The 24,366-nt window shown below is 37.4% G+C and overlaps 1 protein-coding gene across 1 annotated transcript in view; it reads left to right on the top strand.

Moving 5' to 3' along the window:
* The window catches only part of LOC308670144 (solute carrier family 9 member C1-like), a gene marked incomplete at both ends in the record, with an annotated part of 96,192 nt that overhangs the window by 4,261 nt on the left and 67,565 nt on the right, over positions 1 to 24,366 (top strand). Inside the window, 6 exons of the mRNA XM_081331394.1 lie at positions 1,764 to 1,864; positions 4,735 to 4,860; positions 11,278 to 11,443; positions 21,676 to 21,792; positions 23,173 to 23,334; positions 23,431 to 23,530. Coding sequence (XP_081187520.1) covers positions 1,764 to 1,864; positions 4,735 to 4,860; positions 11,278 to 11,443; positions 21,676 to 21,792; positions 23,173 to 23,334; positions 23,431 to 23,530 — 772 coding nt within the window. The remainder of the gene's footprint in view (positions 1 to 1,763; positions 1,865 to 4,734; positions 4,861 to 11,277; positions 11,444 to 21,675; positions 21,793 to 23,172; positions 23,335 to 23,430; positions 23,531 to 24,366) is intronic.

Below are 24,366 nucleotides of genomic sequence, written 5' to 3'. Positions count from 1 at the left end.
CCAGCCTTATAATAGGCAGGGTGCTTCCATATGTGGAAAGCCTGTTCAATGTACAGTAATTATGCCATGACTTTGTTCTATAATGGCACACAAAATATGCCAGCAATGGATTCGTAATGGAATTTTACATGGGATCTTACATTTTTAATGGCTTCTTTTAAGAAAAAGTTTCAACAGGTTCTGGTAGTTCTTGACTTACAATTGGTTGCTTAGTGACTGTTCAAAGTTATGATAGACCTCCCCAAAAGGTAATATGACCTAGTTAACAGCTACTATATTCCCCTGCCATTATTCACCCTTATGACTGACTGCTGGAAGTAGCCAGTTTGAGAGCAAGCTTGAGTAGCTGGTTTGGAAGCAGGTTGAGGCCTGGAAAATCCTGAGGGGCAGGGGGAAGTCTTGGGTGACAGGATAGGAAGTAGACCTTAGCCTACACTGCCTCTGTGTGCTAGTTGCTTGTGCTGGTCAGCTATAGGCTCCTTGCGTGGCTGAGTGGTTACCTGGGAGCAGGCGGAGTTCTGGAGTGACCCTGAGGGAAGGGAGCGGAGCACTGGATGCCTTGGGTGAGGGAGGGTTTGGGAAGCCCGGGGCAGGCATGTCTGGGCCTGCACTAGGCCTCTGAAGGCCTCCTCCACCCTTGAGGCATCCTGTGCTCCAGTTAACGTTTTGCACATTTGTTTATATGATTGCATTGGGGAGAGCAGGATTGGGGAGGGTGTTAAGTGAGATGCTTCACAAAGGCTGTTATGGGAAGACTCCATTATGGTCATCAGTCAAAGACTATTTGTATATGCATTATAATAATATGGCCATAGGAGAAAATTAGGCAAAATAGAAAAAAATATTGTTTTTATTCTTATTTTTCAAAATTTTTAATTTTTGCTTGTCTGCTATTGCTGTATTGAGAAACTTCTGAGAAATTCTTTAATATATTCATAGTAGGCTTTTTCTTTATTTTCCATGAAGAGAATTCAGAGTTCTTGACTGTTTTATTTCTAGACTTGCTAGTTATTGTGTTTTAGTATATCAAATATAATTATTTATCAAAAATATAAAATAAGAGCAATAGTTTAGCTTTCTAAGTAGAAATGTAGTTTGCTTACAACATGAAAAATATTTTTTTCATTTTCCTTTCTGCATCATGATTCTGTAAGAAAAAGAAATGAATTAGATTTTTTTAAAAAAATTGGGGTTTTATAAACAGAAAAATATGAATTGTAACATACTTTGATTCTCTTACTGAAGTGTAGTAATATTTCTGAAGGTGAAATTCATCTGTGGTGTTACATCTGTGCTAATCAGCTGCAATACACCCTGTTTCTTTTTGGGTCTATTTCAGAGAGCTTTAAAATGTCTCTTGATTCAGGAACCAAATAACTGATTTTTTTTATATGCTATTCAGATCTTCATCAGAGGTCTTTAGTTTCCACTGCCATGTGAGGTGAAATGGGTAAATGCTCAAGAGAAAATTGCTTTAGTGATAGCATCTTCATTGTACAAGACTTTGTGATTTACTGGGCACCAGGCAAAAACTTTTCCAAAACTTTTGCTTTGTGCATTGTAGCTTAAACTAGTGCTGTTTAACTGCACTAATTACATACATACTTGTTACTTCAATTACTTCAGAAAGTTAGGGTTAAAAATTATTTGAATGTTGCATATGAATTATTGCTGATTCAAAAATGCTATACTCATTTAAAATATAGACACTGCCTTACGATTGGGTACAAAATTTCATATTTAATGGTAATATTTTCTTTCAGCCTTATTACGAACTATTTTGAAGGAAACGAAAATTCCTATTCTTGTAATTATATTTCTGGTTGGACTTATTCTTGGAATAGTAGCCCATTTTTCACAAAAGGTAAGGTATTTAAATAGTAGTATATAGAGAACCAGGGAATATATCTCATTACAGTTTATAAACAGGAATTGTAGATTAATCTACTGTATATTAGTCTGGGATGGCAAAAGGACAAAGGAATTTCAGTCTCCCTTTCTAACAAATCCATTGGGTTCCTACTCCCAGAAGATATTGGAAACTGTTCCTGCAAATGAATTGTTCTAGAATCATTATGGGCTCAATGGATTTAAGACATGGGTAGACCTGTCTTAATACTGTTTTAATGAAGTACAGTAAGATTGGTTAAGTTCATTGAATTTCATTTATTAGAGGAACTTCAGATTTAAATTTTGTTATATTGGAATAAGTGGGAAAAATTTATTTCCCATCTGATGAAAAAATATGCCCTGGAATAATAGGATTTATTAAAAATATTAGGACATAGAATGGCTAGTACATCTTTATCATCTGATCTATCACTTAGAGATCTTTGGAGAAGATTTGATTTCCTGACATGGTAACTTTCCCAACTTCCATAAGAATGTAGGAAGCTTATGTAAAACTACGATGAAGCAAGTGTTTGGTCATCCACTCTCTTACACTAATACACTTGTCTTAGAATTCATAACACATGTACTTCAATATTGGTAATATTAATTGCTAAAGTTTACAAAGGTATATTAGGAAATATGTGTTTTGAAGGGGCAGGAGGCTTTAGTGACTGATAAATAAGGGTACCTCCCCAACTTTAAGGTCAGTAGTGTTGAAACCCTTTCTATTTGTTCAGTTTCCTATGAACTAATTATCAACTCTGAATTAATATGTAATGCAGCTATTTATATGGTATGATTTGTGAAATTATACTGAGTTATTTTGATCATTATTTCTAAGTATAAGAGAGGGTAAATTGATAATCAAATATGAATAAGAAATTACTTATATGTAAGATGTATGTTTTGGCTTTAGCAGTAATCATAGGGCTATTAGTATGGTGAACAAAACAGAACAAGGTTTATTAAATCATTCTAGAGCATCAGAGCAAGCAGACTTTAATCCTATAACAGTCTCACTTCTCCACTACTGTAATGGTCCCTCCCTCCCAGACCTCCTTTGGAGGCTAAACAGAAATGTCCAGGAATGTGCAAGGAATAAATTAAAAGTTACCCTGGATCCAGTGAACCCAAAAATTACAGGATGGGTGTGTCATTTTTAATTTGGCAATTTGAGCGATGATCAGACATACTAAATTCTTGTTGGGATGGATAGAAGTCAAATGGATGCTGTCCAAGGTACTGTTAAAAGAATGATTTGCAAGAAAATGATTTCAGTGAGAAAAGAAGATACCTGTTATGCTCTATTCAAATGGCATATTTCCACTCCTCTTGGAGTGGTGGGGAGAGGGAAACCATCTGAAGGAGCTTCAGTTTGATTTTTTTTAATGAAATAATATTTTAATTCTGCAACAGTACATTTCATCTTTATTTTTCTCCTTTGTTCCACTTATCAATTTCATTGATTATTTCATGTGTACTGCAACATCTAATTTCAACAATAAATAAAACATCTGTAAATACAGGTTAGGATACTGGATACCTTTTGTTGAAAAGTCTGCATTATCTATATCACTCCCCTTATTTATAATGTTACTATTTACAGGTATTAAAAATGACCCCCATTATCTTCCAAAATCCTTATCTGGCTTGAACTTAACTGGAATTTGTGCTTCTAGCCATGGCACTTTGAACACAGCAAAGTAGTCCCACTCCAGCAGAAATCATGGGAAAATATATTTTTTCACGGCACCTCATTCTGACTGTTACTTTTAAAGTAGTATGTCTCAGCATTCCTTGCACTTGAGTGATTCTTCTACTTGTGTTGTAACATTTTAACACAGAAGATGCCAGAAGAAAGAGCAGTCATCTGGGCTAGACAGGCCTCGTGGAAAGTAAATTCTTATTAACAGCAGATAAATAGGATTTAGAATGACAATGATAATGATGTGGGTGGTGAATACAAGTGGTGAAAGGTGGGTGATCTTAAACTTCCTGTCCCAAATATTGTCTGGTTTAATACACTCTACAATTCTGCCTCCCGATTGGTATAGTGGCTTGAAGTTACTGTTGCCACCAACTTATTTTCCAGGGAGGCACCTCATCTTGAGTATCCTCTAATGGAGCATATGAGAGAGAAGAGGATTCCACAAACTATATTGGCAAATTAAAAGGAAGAAAATAACAAAGAATAATAAAAAATAAACTCTGTAACTACCTTTCTTAACCCCATCCCCCTTGGGAGATAAAACAATTTCATAAGAGACGAGCACAATATTTATTTTATTAAATTTATATGCTATATTTGAGGTGATTCAAATATACAATATAATAAACATAATAAAACATGACACAAAGCATGCCATTATCCATTGTGAAGATGAAAATTCTATGTCTAAAGTGAGTGAAATTTTATTCAGAATATCTGCAGTCTGCCTGGCATATAGGTGACCATCTGAAATACTTTGAAAATAGTTTGGTTTCTCAACAGTGCTTTCCAACAGTAGTAAAAGTATGTTTCCACATAGGAAGAATTATTGGAAAGCACCAGGATCCTATCATATTTTAATGACATTAGAAATATGCTATACTTTAACTTTAGGACTGGGTTTGAAAAATATGTTTTTAAAAAATTGAAAATAGTGTGGTTTTCTGCTCCATACTCTGCCAAGGCACATTTTTCATTATCAAACTTTATCCTCCAATATTTATAATGCAAAGTTACTATTAATGAATCAATGTGCAGATTATTCTTTCAGACAATATTTGAAGCTAGTATATAAGAGTAATATAATATAATATAATATTCTTACAATATCTTTTACTCATTTTTATTGTCAGTTGCCGTTTGTGAAAGTTATTGCAAATATAGATCCGATACTTTTTCTTCATTTATTTACACCAATCATAATATTTACAGCTGCATTTGAGATGGACTTATATATATTTCGAAAATCATTTTGGCAGGTAAGTCAACTATGTTTTTACTTTTTTTTTCTTTAAAAACACGATAATCAGTGACTCAACCGTTTGGTATTTTTCCCCCTCAAATTTCTTCAAATCCTTCCTGGAATGTACACAGTTCATAGAAGTACACCTATTTTAGGTGTTCTGGGACTTTTCTTTCTAGTCACAGAGTATGAGGCAGTTCCTTAAGAAGGAGCTGCAGATTGTTCACCTCTAATTAGGAGTAACACAGATGAGGCCAGAGTTTTGTGAGGAAAACAGCATTATTGATTTAAAAGAAGAGGCAAATTTCAAGTTAGTTATGGCTCCTTCCACAATGGTGAAAAGATATGGAGAGGAGAAGAGGTTAGACAAGAGTCCAGGGTGATGTCCAGTGGTGCTTCAACATTTCTGAGGAAAAGGAATTGAAGTGGAGACTGAGAAGCAAGTTACATCAAAAGGAGGGGGAAGGTAAGATTCCTCTTTGTTAGGGTGAATTCAGCAAGAGATTAGTGCCAAGTCATAAGAATTCTTTGAGTATAAAATCTGATATGTTTTAACTTGGGCTTTTCACTGAGTTTTAGCCTACATTCTTGCAGAATAGTTTTCATTGCAGTTCTAAGAACAAGTTACAGTTGTATTGGTGTGCATGCATAAGAGTATTGCAAAATACTTATTTATTTTGCACTTGGTCAGTCCTGATGCTACTATCTAAACAAATAGTTATCCACTTGCTGGGTTAAAGTTATACAGTAAATAGGCATAAGTAAAAAAAAAGTGGGCATGTGATTCTTTAAGCAGAAAAGGTTGGATGAATGTTGCAAACTGTTATTATCACTTTATCATACATGCTCTTCTGTTGATTTATTTATTCATAGTTTCTTATTTTTGATTGCCTTGTCTGGAAAATTGATTTTTAATATTTTAAATTATTTTTATAAATTTCAGTTTTATAAATTGTCAGTCCTCAAGACTAGCTTCGTTCTAGTTACTTAGTATTGTTCTGTTAGTCTCGTGCAGACATAGAGTGGAAATCTCTGTACAGTATGTTCCTTTGAGTTAGGTTCTTGGATTTATTTCATTTCTATCAGTATAAATGGCATTGGAGTGAGTTAAATTCAAGAGCTTTTGATTGAAGAGATAAAGTTTCCTGACAGAATCATTGAATGAGGGATTGTAGACACTGGCATCCAAATCTCAGGAGCTGCAAAAATGAACAACTCAGTTTAAATATACAGACTGCTTTCCCTAAGTTGAAATACAAAATTTCAAAAATGACATTCAGCTCAAACACTAGGAGCCCTCTCCCATGCCTCATAAATCCCTGCTTAGAATCTCTCAACCCTATGGATCACATGTTGAAATGTAAATAGGGTGCTTTGGGAGAGAGGAATCCAATCTTTTCCCATCTTTCTAACTGAAGCAGTTCTGTCAGCAAAAAATCTACACTGGCTTCCATCCCTGGAATTCAGAGTTCCAACATGAAGACTTAGTCTTTAAGAAAAGGAGACTGCTATTTTTGTGAGATAGCCATTGGGTTTTTAGGATTTGTTAGAATTGTAGTGCAGGACACTGCTCCAGAGTTTTCTTCTTTTGTTATAAATCATATCAAAGTGAGAAACTGTTACATTTTGTTAGTTTCACCTGACAAGCAGTTAATTGCATTGCATTCCATTGCAACCTCTTTTATCCTCCCAAGTCTCAGTTGATAAGTAGTTAAACTGGTAGATAAAAAACATTTTACTCAACTCAAGGTTCCAGTCTAAAACAACTCTAAGTATAACATTTGCAAATTTCCATGTGATTTGCATTAATTACTGACATACGCTGTATTTTTCTAATTCTACTTGCTAATTTTAGAGTTAAAGGCTTACACAGATTGATGACACTTTTTTCAGTCAGAATGGAAGGTGGCTTTTTTTTCTCTTTGGCAAAATTTTTCAACTTTTCTTCTAAACAGTAGTCTTCACCTCCACCAAAAACTTTGTTTGGGAAAGAGTTTTAAAAGACTGGTTAAATCTATTTTATGTGATAGTTGGCACATTACTTCACTTAGAGTTCTATATTTGGATCTGGAAGTGTTCCTGGCTGAGCTTCCTTCTTTCAATGCCCATGTGCCTCTATTAGCTTAGATCCAGGGAACCTATTGTCGGGTTTTGCAGATAAAATAAAATGTAAACTAGTTCCCATCATTTTGGATTTTTTTTTAAAAAGGGAAATTACTTTTTCTCCTTTGACATTAGTGCCACCTTCTGGTTCCACTTAGCAAAAATTTCTGTCTCTGATTTCTCTCTCCACCCACCCCCCCATCTTCTGGGGAAGTTATTCACTTAAGTTACTCAGCCATAGAAGAAGACAACAAAAGTCTGCTACATAGTCTTTCAGTCACATTCATCAGAGAAGAGCTAACTACCAAGCAGGAAATAATCTCTTCAGATCTTGCTTCAGTAAGGCTTTCTTAGATTTTCTTGTGTGTTTCAAAAAATGTGAGCCCTCAGAGGTTCCCAGCATAGATATCCAACTTGTCAATAAGGTAACTGATATTTCCTCCCCCCCCCATTTATTTGTTTCAAGTAACCTCTTTATGAAAAGTTAGAAAAAACGATAGCCATTTGAGATTGATAGAATCATGGTCAGGGAATATCCTTTTTCTGTTAAATTTCTGGGGCTATATGAATAAAGTGGATGTAGTTGAATTAATTGGTGACAGTTATTAAAAATGAAGGTAAGTGAAAGTGAGTTGGGATTACAGTTCAAATGTTATCTACTGGATTGGGTAGTTAATGGGTCTTTGTATCATTTACCTTTACTTTGGATTGTAGTTCTATTTTTATTGTTTTTAGAAATACTTATTTTTTATAGTTTTATTGTTTTTAATGTTATAAACCACCCAGAGTCGCTTTGAAATGAGACGGTGGAATTAAAATTCCATGGTTAAGATAGTAGATAAGAAAGCAATAACAAAACCAGGGAATTTTTAAATGTCTTACAGGAAAAGTAGAGATTGCACCAGTAAGGTTGCAGCATGAAGCACAGTATTAGGACAGTGTTATTGAGACAAAAGCACACAAAGTGCATGTGATAAAACGAAATGCAGTTGAATCAGGCTGTGCTACATGGAGTTTTATCAATAGACTGATAAGTACTGGTACTGGAGGGGGACAATCAAGGAAGAAATTTGAGAAGAGGATCCAAAGCTGGTCTGTTGCTCCATGCTGTATTATTCCAGCAAAACATTTTAGGACATGGGTGTGGTATTAGATTTTTGCATAGTTTTCTTTCATTTGTCTGAGTCTTGAAACTGCTGGGACTGGGTATATCTGTCAAAACAACTTGCCATTTGGCATTGTTACAACTTGAAAAAATTGTTACAATGCAATGTGAACTGCTATCTGATAGAATGGTCATTGATTAAGAAGCTGGTCTGTGGAGATGTTATTGGTGGAACTAGTTTTGTTCTGAACATTGGTTTATACAATGCTGTTAGGGACAAAAAGCTGAAAGAGTGATAGGAAGAATAGATTGTTATTCTTAGATTCAGAGGATAGAATGAAGACTAATGTGAGAGCTGGGCTTGGGATATAGATTAATAGGAGGGAGGGTTAAGGAAATGTGGGTGTTTTGGTAAGGTTTTGGCCTATGATAGCTGCTGAGTGACTTGTCAATTTCAGCCTTTGGACTAACCTTTCTTTTGGATCTCGATTCTGTCTGTGGTTTATCTAAAATCTTGAATCTTGCATATGAGCACTGCATATTAGCTTACTTTGTGTAAGCACATGACTCTGTCCCTAACAAATTACATCCCAAATAGGATAGCAGAAAAGGAAATAATACCAGCTATGTGAAACTGTTGATGTTGATGACTCTGCAGTACATCAAGTGAACAGCAGTCTGCTAAGAAAAATGCTGTTTGTTGATTTTAGTTCGGCAGTCAACACAGTTATTCCTCAGCATTTGGTGAACAAACTGGGCCTATTAGGTTTTAATACTCCTTTATGTAACTGGATACTTGATTTCCTTATTGATGGGCCCCAGGTTGTGCGAGTTGGATGAAAAGTTTCCAATTCCATCTCCTTGCGTACAGGTTCCCCACAGGGTTGTGTCTTGAGTCCATTACCTTGATGACCCATGACTGCTGTGACAAATCTGCTATGAATCATACAGTATTATGAGGTATGCAGATGACACGGCAGTGGTGGGTTTTATCTGGGAGGACAATAAAGATGCTTATAGGGAAGAGGTGAAGGCTCTGGTGGACAGGTGCAATAAAAGTAATCTGGTTCTGAATGTCAATAAAACAAAGGAGATCATTGTAGCTTTTAGAAAGAGCCAGCATGCTCCACTCTATATCAAGGCTGCAGCTGTGGAGGTGGCCAACAGTTTTAAGTATCTAACAATCTGACTTGGTCTCTCCACACCTCATCTTTAGTGAAGCATGCAAACCAGCATCTGCATTTCCTGTGTCAGATGAGGAAAGTACATCTTTCTCCTTCTGGCCTGGCCACTTTTTACAGAAGCACAATTGAGAGCATCTTAACAAACTGTATCCCTGTTTGGTTTGGTGGTAGCAGTGCCTCAAATAGATAGAGAGTCCATACAGAGAGTGATAAGGACAGCTGAGATTATAGGCAGCCTGCTTCCCATTATTCAAGGACACTGCTTATAAGTGATATGTGCTTAGAGCTTGAAGCATTGTTAGAGACCCCACACACCCACTTCATGGTCTGTTTCAGTTGCTCCCTTCTGGGAGGAGATTTCAAAGTATTTCTAGTAGGACTCCCAGATTCTGTAACAGCTTTGTTCCCTATGCTATGTGTCTGGTAAACTAACAAGATTCATTTTTCTTGCCATGTATATGTATACATCCAAACTAGACTGTGTTGTTTCTCTGGGCCACATATGTGTATGTATGTGGGTATATGCATAATTTATGAATTTATTTTTGTCATGTTTATGCAGTCTATTTTGGAGGTGATTACCTTTGAGAGCTGTATGCAATGAAATCTCATTTTAATGTATGCTGATTAGTGTACATTTAAAGTGACAATATCCTATCCTATCCTATCCTATCCTATCCTATCCTATCCTATCCTATCCTATCCTATCCTATCCTAAAAATTGATGTATGTAACACACTGGCTGAATAAATAACATTGGTTTTAAGTCAACTGTAAAGTTGCTTACCAAATTAGTTTCAAAGTGGCATAGTTCATTGTGGATGCACATAAGAAAAAAATTAGGCTGATGATCCTTCCACTATTATTGAAGCAGATCTTGCCATCAAGATAAAAATCAGCTGGGGGTCATATTTCCAATTTAATTTTTTTTCTTCTTTCTATCAGTCTTGGAAATATTATCCATGAACATATTCCAAAAGGAATAGTACAAATTTCCCGTTATTTGAGATTGTTCAGCCAGTTCTAGCTAATTATATTGGAGAAAGAGATAAATAAGCTTACATCTGAAGTGCATATCTCCATATCTCCATATATTGTACCTGCATTATTTCTCTTTCTGTCAGATACATTGTGTTAATCTTGATTCTCCACAGTACTGTTGTTGTTGTTTTTCCACATATTATCCTCATGTTGATCATATTCCATACATATAGTTGTGATGAACCAAATATGTACAACTGTTTTATACATTCTGATAGTCTTTTGTGTTAAATATAAACAAAAGTGTGTGAAATGTGAATAGTCTGTATTTATAACTTTTCTAAATGTATCACTTATTGGTATAAGTACATGTAGTCCTCACTTAATGATCGTAATTGGGACCAGAATTTCCATTGCTAAATGAAATTGTTGTTAGGAGAATGCCATGTGACTGCCCCACTTAGTGATGGCACTTCTCATTGCAGTTTTTAGGCAAGGACTGCACTGTTATCAGATGAGGACTTTATGCTTCTCCTAATCTGCCATGCTTGCCTGCACTTCATTTTACAAAGGACCAGCAGTTGCCTCCGGCAGCTGTACCTTATTAGCAGTTGGAGGAAGAAGATGGTGGGTGGGGGGCAGCAGGAGTAGGTGGTGGCCAAGAGCTTGGTGGCCAAAAGGGCAGGGATGAAGGGGGAGAGATGCAGGGGTGTGTGTGGAATTGAAGCATATGCTGTGGTCATAGTTGTGGGTGGGCTGCCAATCGCTGAACTTTGATCACATGACTGGGGAGTTCTTCAATGGTATAACTTTGAGAAATGGTTGCAACAACCATTTATTCAGCTCTGTCATAACTTTGAACAGTAGCTGAAAGAATGGTTGTTAAGGAAGGACTACCTATATGCAATTTACATTCCAGTTAATATGTGAAAATCATATATTTACAACTCTGAATTTATTATTTAGTTGCATTGTATTTAGCAAATGATTTTGAGATAATATAAATGGATTATAGCCATTTGAATTCCAAAAATATATGGATATATTGTTTTTTTTACAGGTGGTAATTCTATCAGTTCCTGGATTTTTGATGAATTGTGCTTTCCTTGGATGGATAACTTATAAAATTAATAAATATAATTGGTCTTGGGATGATAGCATGTTGTTTGGCATAATTCTTAGTACAACAGATCCTATCCTTTCTGTCGCCTCTGTAAAAAACCTTGGTGAGTAAAAAGTTAATTTTAGTTTTATTACAATAATAAATTCTTTTGGGGAAGTGTATTCAATATACATAGGCAATTTTATGGGAAAATCTTTAAATAATAAAGAGGTTAATGTAACATTAAACAATATACTAAAGCTTTGGAATCTGACAGCTTATCAGGAACTATGATTACACTGAGCACATGGGGAGGCTAAAAGAATAATACTGAGAAATTTGGAATATGATATTCCAGATGTCAAGGAATGGTTCTGGAAATATGTGATCTATCTGTTTTGGAAAAGACAATATTTTCTAGTAATCAAAGGATGCAGCAACAAGTGTTACTACAGCAGAGATTTTGTGATATTTTACAATATCGTAAACTGGTTATATAGTATACATTCATTGATTAATCAATGACTATTGATATGTATAAATTATAAGGGCTTTTTCTCTTTTATATATTAAGATTCCATATGTATGCAATTTTAAAAATAAACATTTAAAAATTAGGGGAATGTTGAACCCTCAGTAAAATCATAGCATTTCTAGCAATTTTTTATTAATTTCATGAGCTAAAGAAAGTTGTTAATCAATTTTAACAGCAAAACAGTGAAAAGACTAGTTTTGTGCTCTGAATATTATTTTTAATTAAGATTGGTTATTAAAAATGCTGATGATGCTAAATGATAAACTCTAGAAAGGTACCTCTCCAGGTGAAGAAAATAAACAAAACCTGGCCTTTGCCTCATTATAGTCTATAGTAATTTTGAGAAAGGTAGTCATAGGTTTAACTTCAAAAGGAAGAGTCATACTTTAAATACTTTGATTACAAGTAATCCTTGGCCTACAACTGTAATGGAACCTGCCCATTATGGTTGCATTGTAAGTCATGATGGCCATTACATGAGACAACCTTGCTTAACGATCCCCGTCCCCTGCTCTCTCTGGAGCAGTGAAGCAGAGCATGGGTTGCCTCAGTTGGGGAAGGCCCTGGAGAACTGACACTCAGCTGGATCTGAAAAGGAGGCAGACAAGTAGCAAAAAACTTTGCAAAGCCAAAAACAACCCAGCGGGGGTGAATAGCCCAACTAGATTAGAGCCTGAACAATGTGTTTCAATGATGAAGAGGCTTCCAAAAAAGCTTACATGCTTGGCCATGAGAAGCCCTGATGCTTTGCAAAAACAGGGAAGAACCTTATGATCCATCCATTTGTAGCTTTTTGCAAAATAATGAAGCCACGCTTGTGGGCTAGGCCTCTACTCTAATCAGCTGGCATTCAGAAGACGGCAGGCCTCTCCTAGCTCTTGCTAGACTCTGGGGAAGTAAGACCCCTGCATGCAAAAGTGGCAGCTCCAGAACAAGCTTCCCAAAAACCTTTCCCTTGTTTTATCCCCTTCCTCCCTCCTTCACAAACCCATTTTTTTCCAATAAAGAAAATAAGCTGGGGGTACAGATTTATTGATGTTTGCCCTCCATCCTATTAAGTACTGAAGCTAAATTCTCTGTCTCTGCTCTCCAATCTTGATCCCCTTTAACCACTTAATTTGCTAAATTTACTGCGTGACTGGCAGGATAAAAAATAGAGGAAAAGGGATTTAATTTTTAAAAATGGGGTGACAAAACAAAGAAAAACCTTCTTGGAATTGTTCACGGGGAGACCTGAAGGAAAATACTTTGCAAAGCTTCCAAGGGCTCAGCATGTGCGGCAAATAGCCACAGCAGAAGCTGTCTTAAAGAGAGATGGACAAGCAGCAAAAAGTTTGAAAACTTCCCATGGGATTTTACCATGCATTTTCCCCTAAAGGTAAATTAAGCAAAAATAGAAAAGTAAAAGATATGCTACATTAAAAAAAAGTTGACTATGAAGTTGGATTTCCTCTATGAATTCAAGGAAGCTTCACCCTAACCCTAACCTGAGTCAAATTCCTCATGTGGGAGACAGAACAAAGAAATTAGAGATAGCAGAGACCAGCTGGATACTGGGCAGGGCAAGAAGCTTAGAAGGGACCATCTCTAGTTTTTCAGATTGTAAAAGATGGTGAAAGAATTGTACTTTCAGACTTAACAAATTAACGTTTGTTAATTTATTATTAACAATATTATGTTAATGTAGCTTTACAATAAAGTAGAATAGTTTATTTGGTTGTGTTTCCTGTCTGATCTGATGTAGGAGAAGGAGAGGAAAAACCTGGGGGCGGAGTCAGGAGGGGAATTAGCTGGAGTCGTTATGTTCCCTCAAGCGATCTAAGTCTAGCCCCTCTTGAATTCCATTAACTCTTATCTGGTGCCAATTTAGTGCTGACCATTAGTTGACTAGATTCTTGTGTATAGGCATGAGCAATAAATCAGCTTAACTGGAACTTAACGTGGTCCTGATTCTTTGTGCCTGACATTAACCCAGTAATTCTGACACTGTGTCATCCACCCATTCTCACTCCATAGTACCTGCCTGTATCACCTGCTTACCTATATTTCCCACCGATAGCTCTCATATACCAATTTGCTTGCCTGGGACTCCCGCTTCTTCCCACATTGTGTATTCATGTGAGGTTGTTGCAGTGTTGGGATTCAGCCAGTTCGCTGAACTACGGCAGAAACAGTAGTTAATTTATTGTTGCCCAGGCCCAGAATGGCCTTCCAGAAGCAGCATCCACACAGAGAACAGGTTGTTCACATATTTGAATTCCACCACTGGATCCTTGGTAATAATGTGTACTGTCCTAGAGTTATGACAGTAACTGGGACTGCTGGGAATGCTCTCATTAAGCAATGTAATCATGTGACATTGTACTTTATGATCACATTGCTTAGAAATGGAAATTCAGATCCTAGTGGCCATCATAACTCTAGGACTACTTGTATATTGTCACATGCACATATTAAAGAGGTGGAGCTTGCAGCATGACATTGTTCTTATCACTTTGAGGAACATGCTAAATCCTTTTTCAGCCTCTGATAGCTGGTTATGATTCCAATTTTTTCTCAGTTTCATTTTGACCATATATTGATAGAAACTTTCAGCTTTTCTATTTAGACGTGTTGAAAATTCTTAAATCTGTTTAGCTCATTTATTTTTACTCCTACACTTTTCTAAATTATTCTCTCCTTTTTGCTTTAATTATCTTTACTTTTAAAAAATATTTTTGAAAGATGTCAGTCAGAATTAGGAAATATGGGTTCTAACATGGGGCATTCCTACCATAATCAAATTCTATGATTAAAGAGTACTTACTTTTTAGGTATTCTAAATATGGTGGTGAAATGCCCCTATTGATGGATACACAGTGTCATGGTTCCAACAGACAGAGACAAATAAAGCAGAACTCTGAAGCTTGGAAATTCCTCAAAGAACATGTTTATTAGTTACAAAGTATCAGCACATCAAAAGTGAGACCAAGTTTGAAGACACACGTAACAATTCCCCAATACAAAGTTAAGAAATCCCACCCCTAAGGCTATGCAAGCAACTACATTCCCCAATACATCTTCTTGATGGGCCTTTCACGAAACGCCCAACCTGCAGTCTCGGGAGCAGCTGATGATCTTGGTTCCCATGGGATGAAAGTTTATTTAGACTAGCGAAGCACCTGGCAAAAACTCCCTCCCTCTGTTCTCTGTGTCAACCGAAAATGAGTAGGAAAAATGGGTGCAGCCATGCTCATTTTTAGAGTTGACAGTCAGCTCCATTGATGTTACTGTAATCTCTATCCATTGTAAAAACCTGCTAAACATCATTGTCATTGTCGGCTATTCAGTAGTGTTTGACTCTTGGTCATTCTATGGATCAGCACTCTCCATGCCCCTCTTTCTTGCACCGTCTCCTTCAGATTTGTCATGGTCATCCCAGTGTCATCTGTTATAGTGTCTAGCCAGTGGCTGCAAGGGCGGCCCCTTCTTTTTCCCTTGACCATTCCTAGAATAGCAATAGCACTTAGACTTATATACACAGTGCTTTACAGCCCTCTCTAAGTGGTTTACAAAGTCGACATATTGCCCCCAACAATCTGAGTCCTCATTTTATCAACCTCAGAAGGATGGAAGGCTGAGTCAACCTTCAGCTGATGAGAATCAAACTGCTGAATTACTGACAATTGGCAAAAGATCATAGCAGACTTCTGAAATGGCAACCCACTCCAGTATCTTTGCCATGAAAACCCCATGGACAGTTCCAAAAGGCAAAATGATATGACGCTGGAAGATGAGCCCCTCAGGTCGGAAGGCATCCAATATGCTACTGGGGAAGAGCAGAGGGCTACTAGTAGTAGCTCCAGAAAGAATGAAGCGACTGGGCCAAAGCTGAAAGGATGCTCAGCTGTGGATGTATCTGGTGGTGAAAGGAAAGTCCGATGCTGTAAAGATTTTTCATCATAGGAACCTGGAATGTAAGATCCATGAATCAAGGAAAGCTGGATGTGGTCAAACAAGAGATGACAAGATTGAACATCGGCATCTTAGGAATCAGCAAAATAAAATGGACAGGAATGGGTGAATTTAATTCAGATGATCATCAGGTATACTACTGTGGGCAAGAATCCCTCAGAAGAAATGGAGTAACCTTCATAGTCAATAAAACAGTAGGAAAAGCAATACTAGGATACAATCCCCAAAATGACAGAATGATCTCAGTTCGAATCCAAGGCAAACCATTCAATATCACAGTAGTCCAAGTCTATGCCCCAACCACCGGTGCTGAAGAGGATGAAATTGACCGGTTCTATGAAGCCCTACAGCACCTTATAGAACTAACACCAAAAAATGATGTCCTTATCATCATGGGGGATTGGAATGCTAAAGTAGGAAGCCAAAAGATAACCGGAATAACAGGCAAGTTTGGCCTTGGAGTACAAAATGAAGCAGGGCACAGGCTGATAGAATTTTGTCAAAAGAATACGATGGTCATAGCAAACACTCTTTTTCAACAACCCAAGAGACGGCTCTACACATGGACATCACCAGGTGGTCAACACAGAAATCAGATTGACTATGTGTTCTATAGCCAAAGATGGAGAAGCTCTATACAGTCAGTAAAAACAAGACCAGGAGCTGACTGTGGCTCAGACCATGAGCTTTTCGTTGCAAAATTTAGGCTTAAACTGAAAAAAGTAGGGAAAAGCACTAGGCCACCTAGGTATGAACTAAATCATATCCCTGATGAATATACAGTAGAGGTGACAAATAGATTTAAGGAATTAGATCTGATAGACAGAGTGCCTAAAGAACTATGGATGGAGGTTTGCAACATTGTACAAGAAGTAGCAACTAAAACCATCCCAAAGAAAAAGAAATGCAAGAAAGCAAAATGGCTGTCTGAGGAAGCTTTCCAAATAGCTCAGGACAGGAGGGAAGCGAAAGGCAAGGGAGAAAAAGAAAGATACACCCAATTGAATGCAGAATTCCATAGAATAGCTAGAAGAGATAAGAATGCCTTCTTAAATGAACAGTGCAAAGAAATAGAAGCAAAAAATAGAATAGGGAGGACTAGAGATCTCTTCAAGAAAATTGGAGAGATGAAGGGAACGTTTCATGCAAAAACAGGCATGATAAAGGACCAAAATGGCAGGGACCTAACAGAGGCAGAAGAGATTAAGAAGAGGTGGCAGAATTACACAGAACAACTATATAAGAATGAGCTTAACGTCCCTGATAATCATGATGAGGTGGTCACTGACCCCGAGCCAGACATCCTAGAATGTGAAGTGAAATGGGCCTTAGGAAAGTTGAGCAACAACAAAGCTAGTGGAGGTGACAGTATTCCAGCTGAGCTATTCGAAATCTTAAAAGACGATGCAGTAAAAGTGCTACACTCAATTTGCCAGCAAATTTGGAAAACTCAACAGTGGCCACAGGATTGGAAAAGATCAGTTTACATTCCAATTCCAAAGAAAGGCAGTGCCAAAGAATGTTCAAACTATCACACCATTGCTCTCATTTCACATGCTAGTAAAGTTATACTTAAAATCCTACAAGCTAGACTCCAGCAGTATGTGGATCGAGAACTACCAGAAGTACAGGCAGGATTTTAAAGAGGCAGAGGAACTAGAGATCAAATTGCCAACATACGCTGGATTATGGAGAAAGCTAGTGAGTTCCAGAAAAACACCTACTTCTGCTTCATTTATTTATTTATTTATTTTTATTTTATTAGACTTATATACCGCCCTTCTCCCATAGGACTCAGGGTGGTTCACAAGGTTTTTTAAAAACAATACAGCAAATTACAAAAATTAAAAACAATTAAAATGATTACATTAACCTTGAAATAAAAAACCCAATTAAAATACAATTAAAACCCCAGTTAATACTCTCAGTCCAGGCCAGAAAGCTCAAAGAGCCAGGTCTTCAGGTCCCAGCGGAATGAGCGAAGGTCAGGGGCAGTCCTAAGCTCTACAGGCAGCTGGTTCCAAAGGGCCGGCACACCCACAGAGAAGGCCCTCCCCCTGGGTATTGTCCGCCGGCAATCTTTTACCGGCGGTATCCTGAGAAGAACCTCCCTGTGGGAGCGCACAGGACGAAGGGAGCTTGATGCCGGCAGCAGGTGTTCCCTCAGATATCCCGGACCCAAGCCATTTAGGGCTTTATAGGTCATCACCAGCACCTTGAATCTCACCTGGAGGGCAACCGGAAGCCAATGCAGCTCGCAGAGCAGAGGTGTTACGTGGGAGTATCAGGAAACCCCCATCACAACCCGCGCGGCTGCATTCTGCACCAGCTGAAGCCTCCGGGTGGTCCTCAAGGGCAGCCCCATGTAGAGAGCATTGCAGTAGTCCAATCGGGAGGTCACGAGTGCATGTGTGACTGTGTGCAGGGCATCTCGGTCCAGGTAGGGCCGCAACTGGCGTACCAGGCGAACCTGGGCAAAGGCCCCCCTGGTCACGGCTCCTATATGGTCTTCAAAACTGAGCCGCGAATCCAGGAGGATGCCCAAGTTGCGAGCCCTATCAACGGGGGCTAACACCTCACCCCCATCATTAAAGATGGAATGGACTGGTTAGTCCGAGATGCCGGTATGTACAGCCACTCAGTCTTGGCGGGATTGAGACGAAGCCTGTTTCTCCACATCCAGACCTAAAACCTAAAGCCTTTGATTGTGTGGATCACAACAAACTGTGGCAAGTTCCTAAAGAGATGGGAGTATTTGTCTCTTGAGAAACCTATATGCGGGTCAATAAGCAACAGTGAGACCTGGACACGGAACCACTGTTCCACTCTGTTCAATAGGCTCAGCCTGCGGTAAATCTCCAACAACCAGTGACATTGCACCTTCAACTGGTTGTTTATCTTCCAACCTTTCTTCTATTCTCTTAAGTCGTGGAGATCGTGGTGAACCTGCTTTCAGGACATAAGTATAAAAATCTTTTGCCTTTGAAATTGTATTAATTCTATATCGTGTCCCTGCATAATTCACCACTATTCCAATAGGTATCTCCCATCTAAACTGGACCTGTCAATTTTTAAGCTCCTCAGACAAAAAAGCAAAATCTTCTTTTTCTAAGAATTTTTGGAGGTATTTCTTTTAAGATTATAATATTTTGATCTGCAGTTTGGAATCTCTGTTGGTAAAAAGCCTGAATAATTGCATTTCGAAGTGATCTCCTAGAAAAATAAATAACCACATCTCTAGGTAAATTTTTCTGCCTCGCAATCCAAGAATTGACCCTAAATATCTTATCCATCTCTCTTGATAACTCCTCAGGTTTATATCATAAAATGGGAGCTATAGCTTTTGCCACCTCCTCTTGCAAATCTTCTCATGGATCCTCCTTTAGTCCTCTGCAAATTCCATGTCTCTATATTGTGAGATGGTCACTTCGTCCTCTGTTCTATCGATCTTATTTTCAACTTTAACAACTCTGCTTTCTAATTTTTCAGTATTTTCCACAACTTCATCCACCCGGTCATCCAAGCGTTCAATATGTGTAGCCAATCCTTGAAGTGCAAGCAGTATGTCTTCCCTCATCTCTCTATTTTTGTTCTCAAGGAGTTCAGCCATCTCCTCCTTCATTTTATTGTCAAGGAGATCAGCCATCTCCTCCTTTATTTCTTGTTTTGCTTGCTTTAAAGCATCTTTAATATCTTTAAGCGTAAATGCCGGTGGTGGGGGAGAAGGTGGAGGGGATTTAGGCTTAGCTGTAGATTGCACTGCAGGTTGTGTTACAGGAGAGGAGATTGTACTTTTAGAAACAGCAGAAATTCCCAAACGCTTTGAGGCCATTTTTCTGCTTACAGTATAAAAATCCACTTCCCCTTCAACAAAATCAGCAGTTAAAAAAAAGAGAGTAAAAACAAAGTTGCAGAAAAAAGAAAAGAAAATTCTCTAAGAATTCTTTCTTTTAGAAAAAAAGAATAGAAAAACTCTTGAATACACAAAGTCCTATACGTTATTTAAACTTTGTTGCCAAATGTATCTTTTTCTTGACACTGTCCTTTCACACAAAGAAACAGCATTCTGGCACCATTTTTTCCCCTTTAAATCAAATTAAAATATGGAGAAGATTAATTCTCCCCGGGTTAAAGTTTCCAGCACTTGGAATTTTAACTTTTCTTGGTCAGCTCTGTCTGCTTTTAAATTACTCACAAGTCACTTTAAATAGCAGATGTGGATGCGGCGTCTTGCTTCGCTCCTAAGCTCGGAGCAAAAGCATCCTGGGTATGGAGAAAGCCTCGGGCTCCGAGGGAGCTCTCACCCTCCGACCCCCAAATAAATAAGGGGGTCTAGGGGAGCTCTACCTCTACCCGAGGGAAACTGTCCTCCTCCTCTTCTCCCAAGGGGGAGGTTTTCAAGCCACGGGACAGCTGATTTTTGCTGTCTCCGCGCACTTTTCACGAAATCCCAGGACAGGCGGCCAAAAGAAAGCCGCCATCGGCACGGCGTTGCCACCGAAAGCCGTTTTCCCCACTTTTTATACAGTATGAAACCTACTCCTCTTTTTCTGATGATATCATTGCCACAGTAGTACATGATATGACCAACAGAATTGAAGAAGCCACAGTCAGTCCAAAGAACTTCACTGTTACCTAGTATATCAATGTTGAGTCTATTAATTTACTTCTTAACAATGTTCACCTTTCTTTTTTGATATTACATGTTCTTAATTTGAAGGTCTTTGAACAGTGGATATATCTCTTGTTACTAGGAGCTGTATCAATGGCTGGTGGGGGGGCATCAGGATTTACCCCATCTGCATCATGGATGCTCCTGCTACTATGATAGTCTCTTTGCTCTTCCCTTGTAGCTTTATTGGTATCTCCCAGCAAGGGGGACACACTGCTTGGTACCATATCTCCACATCTTTGAGCTGATCCATACAGTTTTTTGGTGGGGAAAACTGGAGTAGGTCCCCAGGTTTTCTCTAGGCCAGAGCCATGTTGGTCAGTATAATAGAATTATACTGTTCACCACCACCACCACACTGAGGTATGGTTGGGCTTTGTGGAGGTGGGGAAGCTGCTAAAGCAAATAGGTCCAAATCACTTCTTAAAAAGTAATTAATGGCCACAGGATTCATAGATTTGATAGAGAGCATGTTAGGATAGCTTGATAGAGAGTACATTAGGACTGATTTCAATTTCATAAAGTCATAGAATCCTAGAACTTGAAGGGGCCATTTAATCATTAACTCCAAACGTCTGTTCACTGCTGAAGTACAGATGAAGAAAGTACTTTTACAGGAGAATGTTCATCCTCTTTAGAACATCCACTGAAAGGAAGCCCACTAACTCCTTGGATAATTGATATTCTGGGCAATATTTTTCAGGTACTGTAATATTATCATATTTTCCCTAAGACATCTCAGTGCTGATCATCCCCTTTCACTTCAATTTGAGCAACTGGTATAGTGCTTGTTTTACTTTGAATATAATTGAAGAAGTCTGACATCTTTTGCCAATTTCACCTCATTCTGAGCTTTGGTCAATCACAGCAATTAGCTTGGAGACATTATGAGGATGCATAATGTAAACTGGTAATGGGATTTATATTGAGAAAATCATGTTGCTGTTATTTCATCATTGCTTTTTAGATAAAAATATAAGTATGTTAATGCCCCTCTATTAGATTTCTTTACTTGTTAATCTTAATTTTCTTAATAGTTGTCTTGGGAGGGGGTTATTATGGCTTTTTTATTGTATTTTTTGGGGGCTTTCCTCTTTGTAAGCTGCCCTGAGAGTGAGTTGGGTGGTCATATAAATTTTATTAAATAAACAAATACATGAACAAATTAAATTATTTTTCATATTTTCTTTCTTAGGCCTTTCAAAAATAGTTATCAACTTAATTAAAGGTGAATCTTTGTTTAATGATGCAACTACAGTAATTATTTTTGAATTGTATAAGGACATTACAAGTCAGACCCATCAGGAACTAGGTATGCATCTATTTTTATGTAACTTTTTCTTGAATAGAGTAATGTATAGTAATGCCATGATTCTCAACAGATAATTTTAAGTATATTATTTGCAAGGCCATTTGAATTGCAATATTTAGTATGATATTAATCATTTTTGTCATGCTGCCTAATACAGTGATTAATGATAATCACTTTATTATTTCCCTCTATTTGTATACCATGGGAAATAATTTCTCTATAGCAGGGGTCCCCAATCCCTGGGCCATGGCTGCCTACTGGGCTATGGCCCATTGGGAATTGAACTGCCGAAGGCTGGGTGAGTGCACGAAGGTTCATTTGCACCTGCATGGGATTTAGATTGCGTGTGCAAAACCATTCCCCTGCCACCAAAATTGCCAAAGCCACTGCCCGCACTGCCAGTCCATGGAACTAAAATGGTTGGACATTTCTGCTCTAGTCTATAGAATCTCAGTTACATATAGATTGCAGAAACTATGAGTTGTGAAACAGGCATTATTTTATTGCATTTAGATGCTGCCTGACTTCAAAATGAGTCTGAGCACCTCAAAAAAAAAAACCAGACTAAAAATAGGATCATGTACAGTAGGTAACAAGAGAGTATCTGACCATTCGATACATTTACAAAAATTCACCTAGGAGGCTCCATCCACCCTAATGGAAGGCCTGGGAGAAAAATCAGTTTGTTTATTTATATGAGAAATAAACCGCAAACATAATCTTCTGGCACCCAAGAATACACTGTTAACCCTACTTATCATCAGTAGGAGGAAAGCTTATCTGCCCCCTGGCAAAATCTCCAGAAATGGCCAGGACTTCAGTTCCTTGTGTAAGGCTAACAGGATTGGGATCAGTATCTTGAATTATATCTGGAAGCCTACTGGGAGCCAGTGCAGCTTGTGTTACATGCACATAGTGAGATATGCCAAAAAAATGTGTAAATTTCTTTAACAGGATCACAACTGAATGATACACTCCTAAAGGACATGTATATTTTCCTTATAAGACATAGTATTATTCTATTCACTGTTTGAAAGTTTTCATTGCCCACTAAAATATGCTCACATATTAAATTTACTGTATGCATATTATCCTCAGAGCAAAATCATTAGAATGGTTCCAATTACATTTGCATCCTATGTTAGTCATGTTTTAGTCCCATTTGAATCAATGGGTTTAAATTAGATTTGTTTCACTGTAAGACCTTACAGTATATTGTTTTAAATAGTACTGCTACTTTGATTTGAGTAAGGCAAGAATATGATTTTGATCTAGGCAGTATAGGATATAAAATGGGAATGTTAAAATTCTGGGATACAGTTAGATATGCAATATTAAATATAATTGTAAATTGTAAATAATTATTTTTTCTTTTTATAGTTCAAGAGATTTTTTTAAAACTGTTTTTAAAATTTTTTGCAAGTGCTGCATTTGGATTTTTGAGTTCAAGGCTAGTTCTTTATTGGTTGCAACATATTTTCAATGATGGAATAATTGAAGTAGTTTTAAGCTTCTCCATGGCATACATAATTTTTTTTATCGGTAAGTTGACTATATAATCTTTGTCAAATGCTTAATTTTAAGGCAGACTTGTCTATATTCATATAATAATAACTTTTTTTCCCTTTCTATCTTCAGCTGAATGGCTTGGCATGTCTGGAGTTATAGCTCTTTCTATTTTGGGCCTTCTTTTAGATTCGGTATCCTTTAGTCCAAGAATGGATATTTTTCTTTATAAGTAAGAGATTATCTGTTATCTTAACCACTTTGTAAATGTTTAATTTCTCTCACTTACATATGATATAATACAAATTAGTGCCATTAAAATAATTTAATTTGTATACCGCCCTGAGTCCTTCGGGAGAAGGGCGGTATACAAATTAAATTATTAAATTAAATTAAAATGGCTATAGAATGGTAGAATGAATTTCCATTTTGTAAATTGTGTATTTATATTGTAATTGTATACCAGGTGTTGATAAAATAAATGTTAAGTATGATTGAATATTGATAAACTCAAATGATTATACAAATATTATATCATGCTCCCATGAAAATAATGGGGCTGCCTCAGTGCACTCTTTTCCCGATATCAGTGGCGCAATATCAACTGTGATCTGGTCTTTTCCCCTGGATGCTAGGTGAATGGTCTGAAAGTATATGCCACAATCTTAATTAGAATGCTTCGTAGTAAAGAATGATCTCAGTTCAATAGTGATGAATTTCCAGAGTAATAGGCTGTATTCTAATTATTTGGTATCCAGAGGATTCACTAGTAACTGTGGCTGGCACCTTCAGAGATGAAATTGGTCTGCTCTGTGGTACACTTCTTGGGAGCTCTACTGAGCAGAAATTGATTTGAGTTTTGCATTTGTAACTGAACTAATTTTTAATTGGACCATGCCATTGGAATTCTGGAAAACTAGCTTATGACTGGTTCTTCATTCAGATGAAATTATAATTGGTCTAATTTGAAGAAGTTCCAGAGGAGCACATTTTTGATTGGTTTGAAACACACTGTTGTTTACTATTTTTCAGGTGATATTGCTAAAGATTTTAAGTGTTAATTAAGGG

The sequence above is a fragment of the Vipera berus genome, assembly GCF_964194415.1.
Source record: "Vipera berus genome assembly, chromosome: 1".
Classification (NCBI taxonomy): domain Eukaryota; kingdom Metazoa; phylum Chordata; class Lepidosauria; order Squamata; family Viperidae; genus Vipera; species Vipera berus.
The sequence above is the reverse complement of the archived record's forward strand: the minus strand, read 5'-3'. Positions and strand labels throughout refer to the sequence as shown.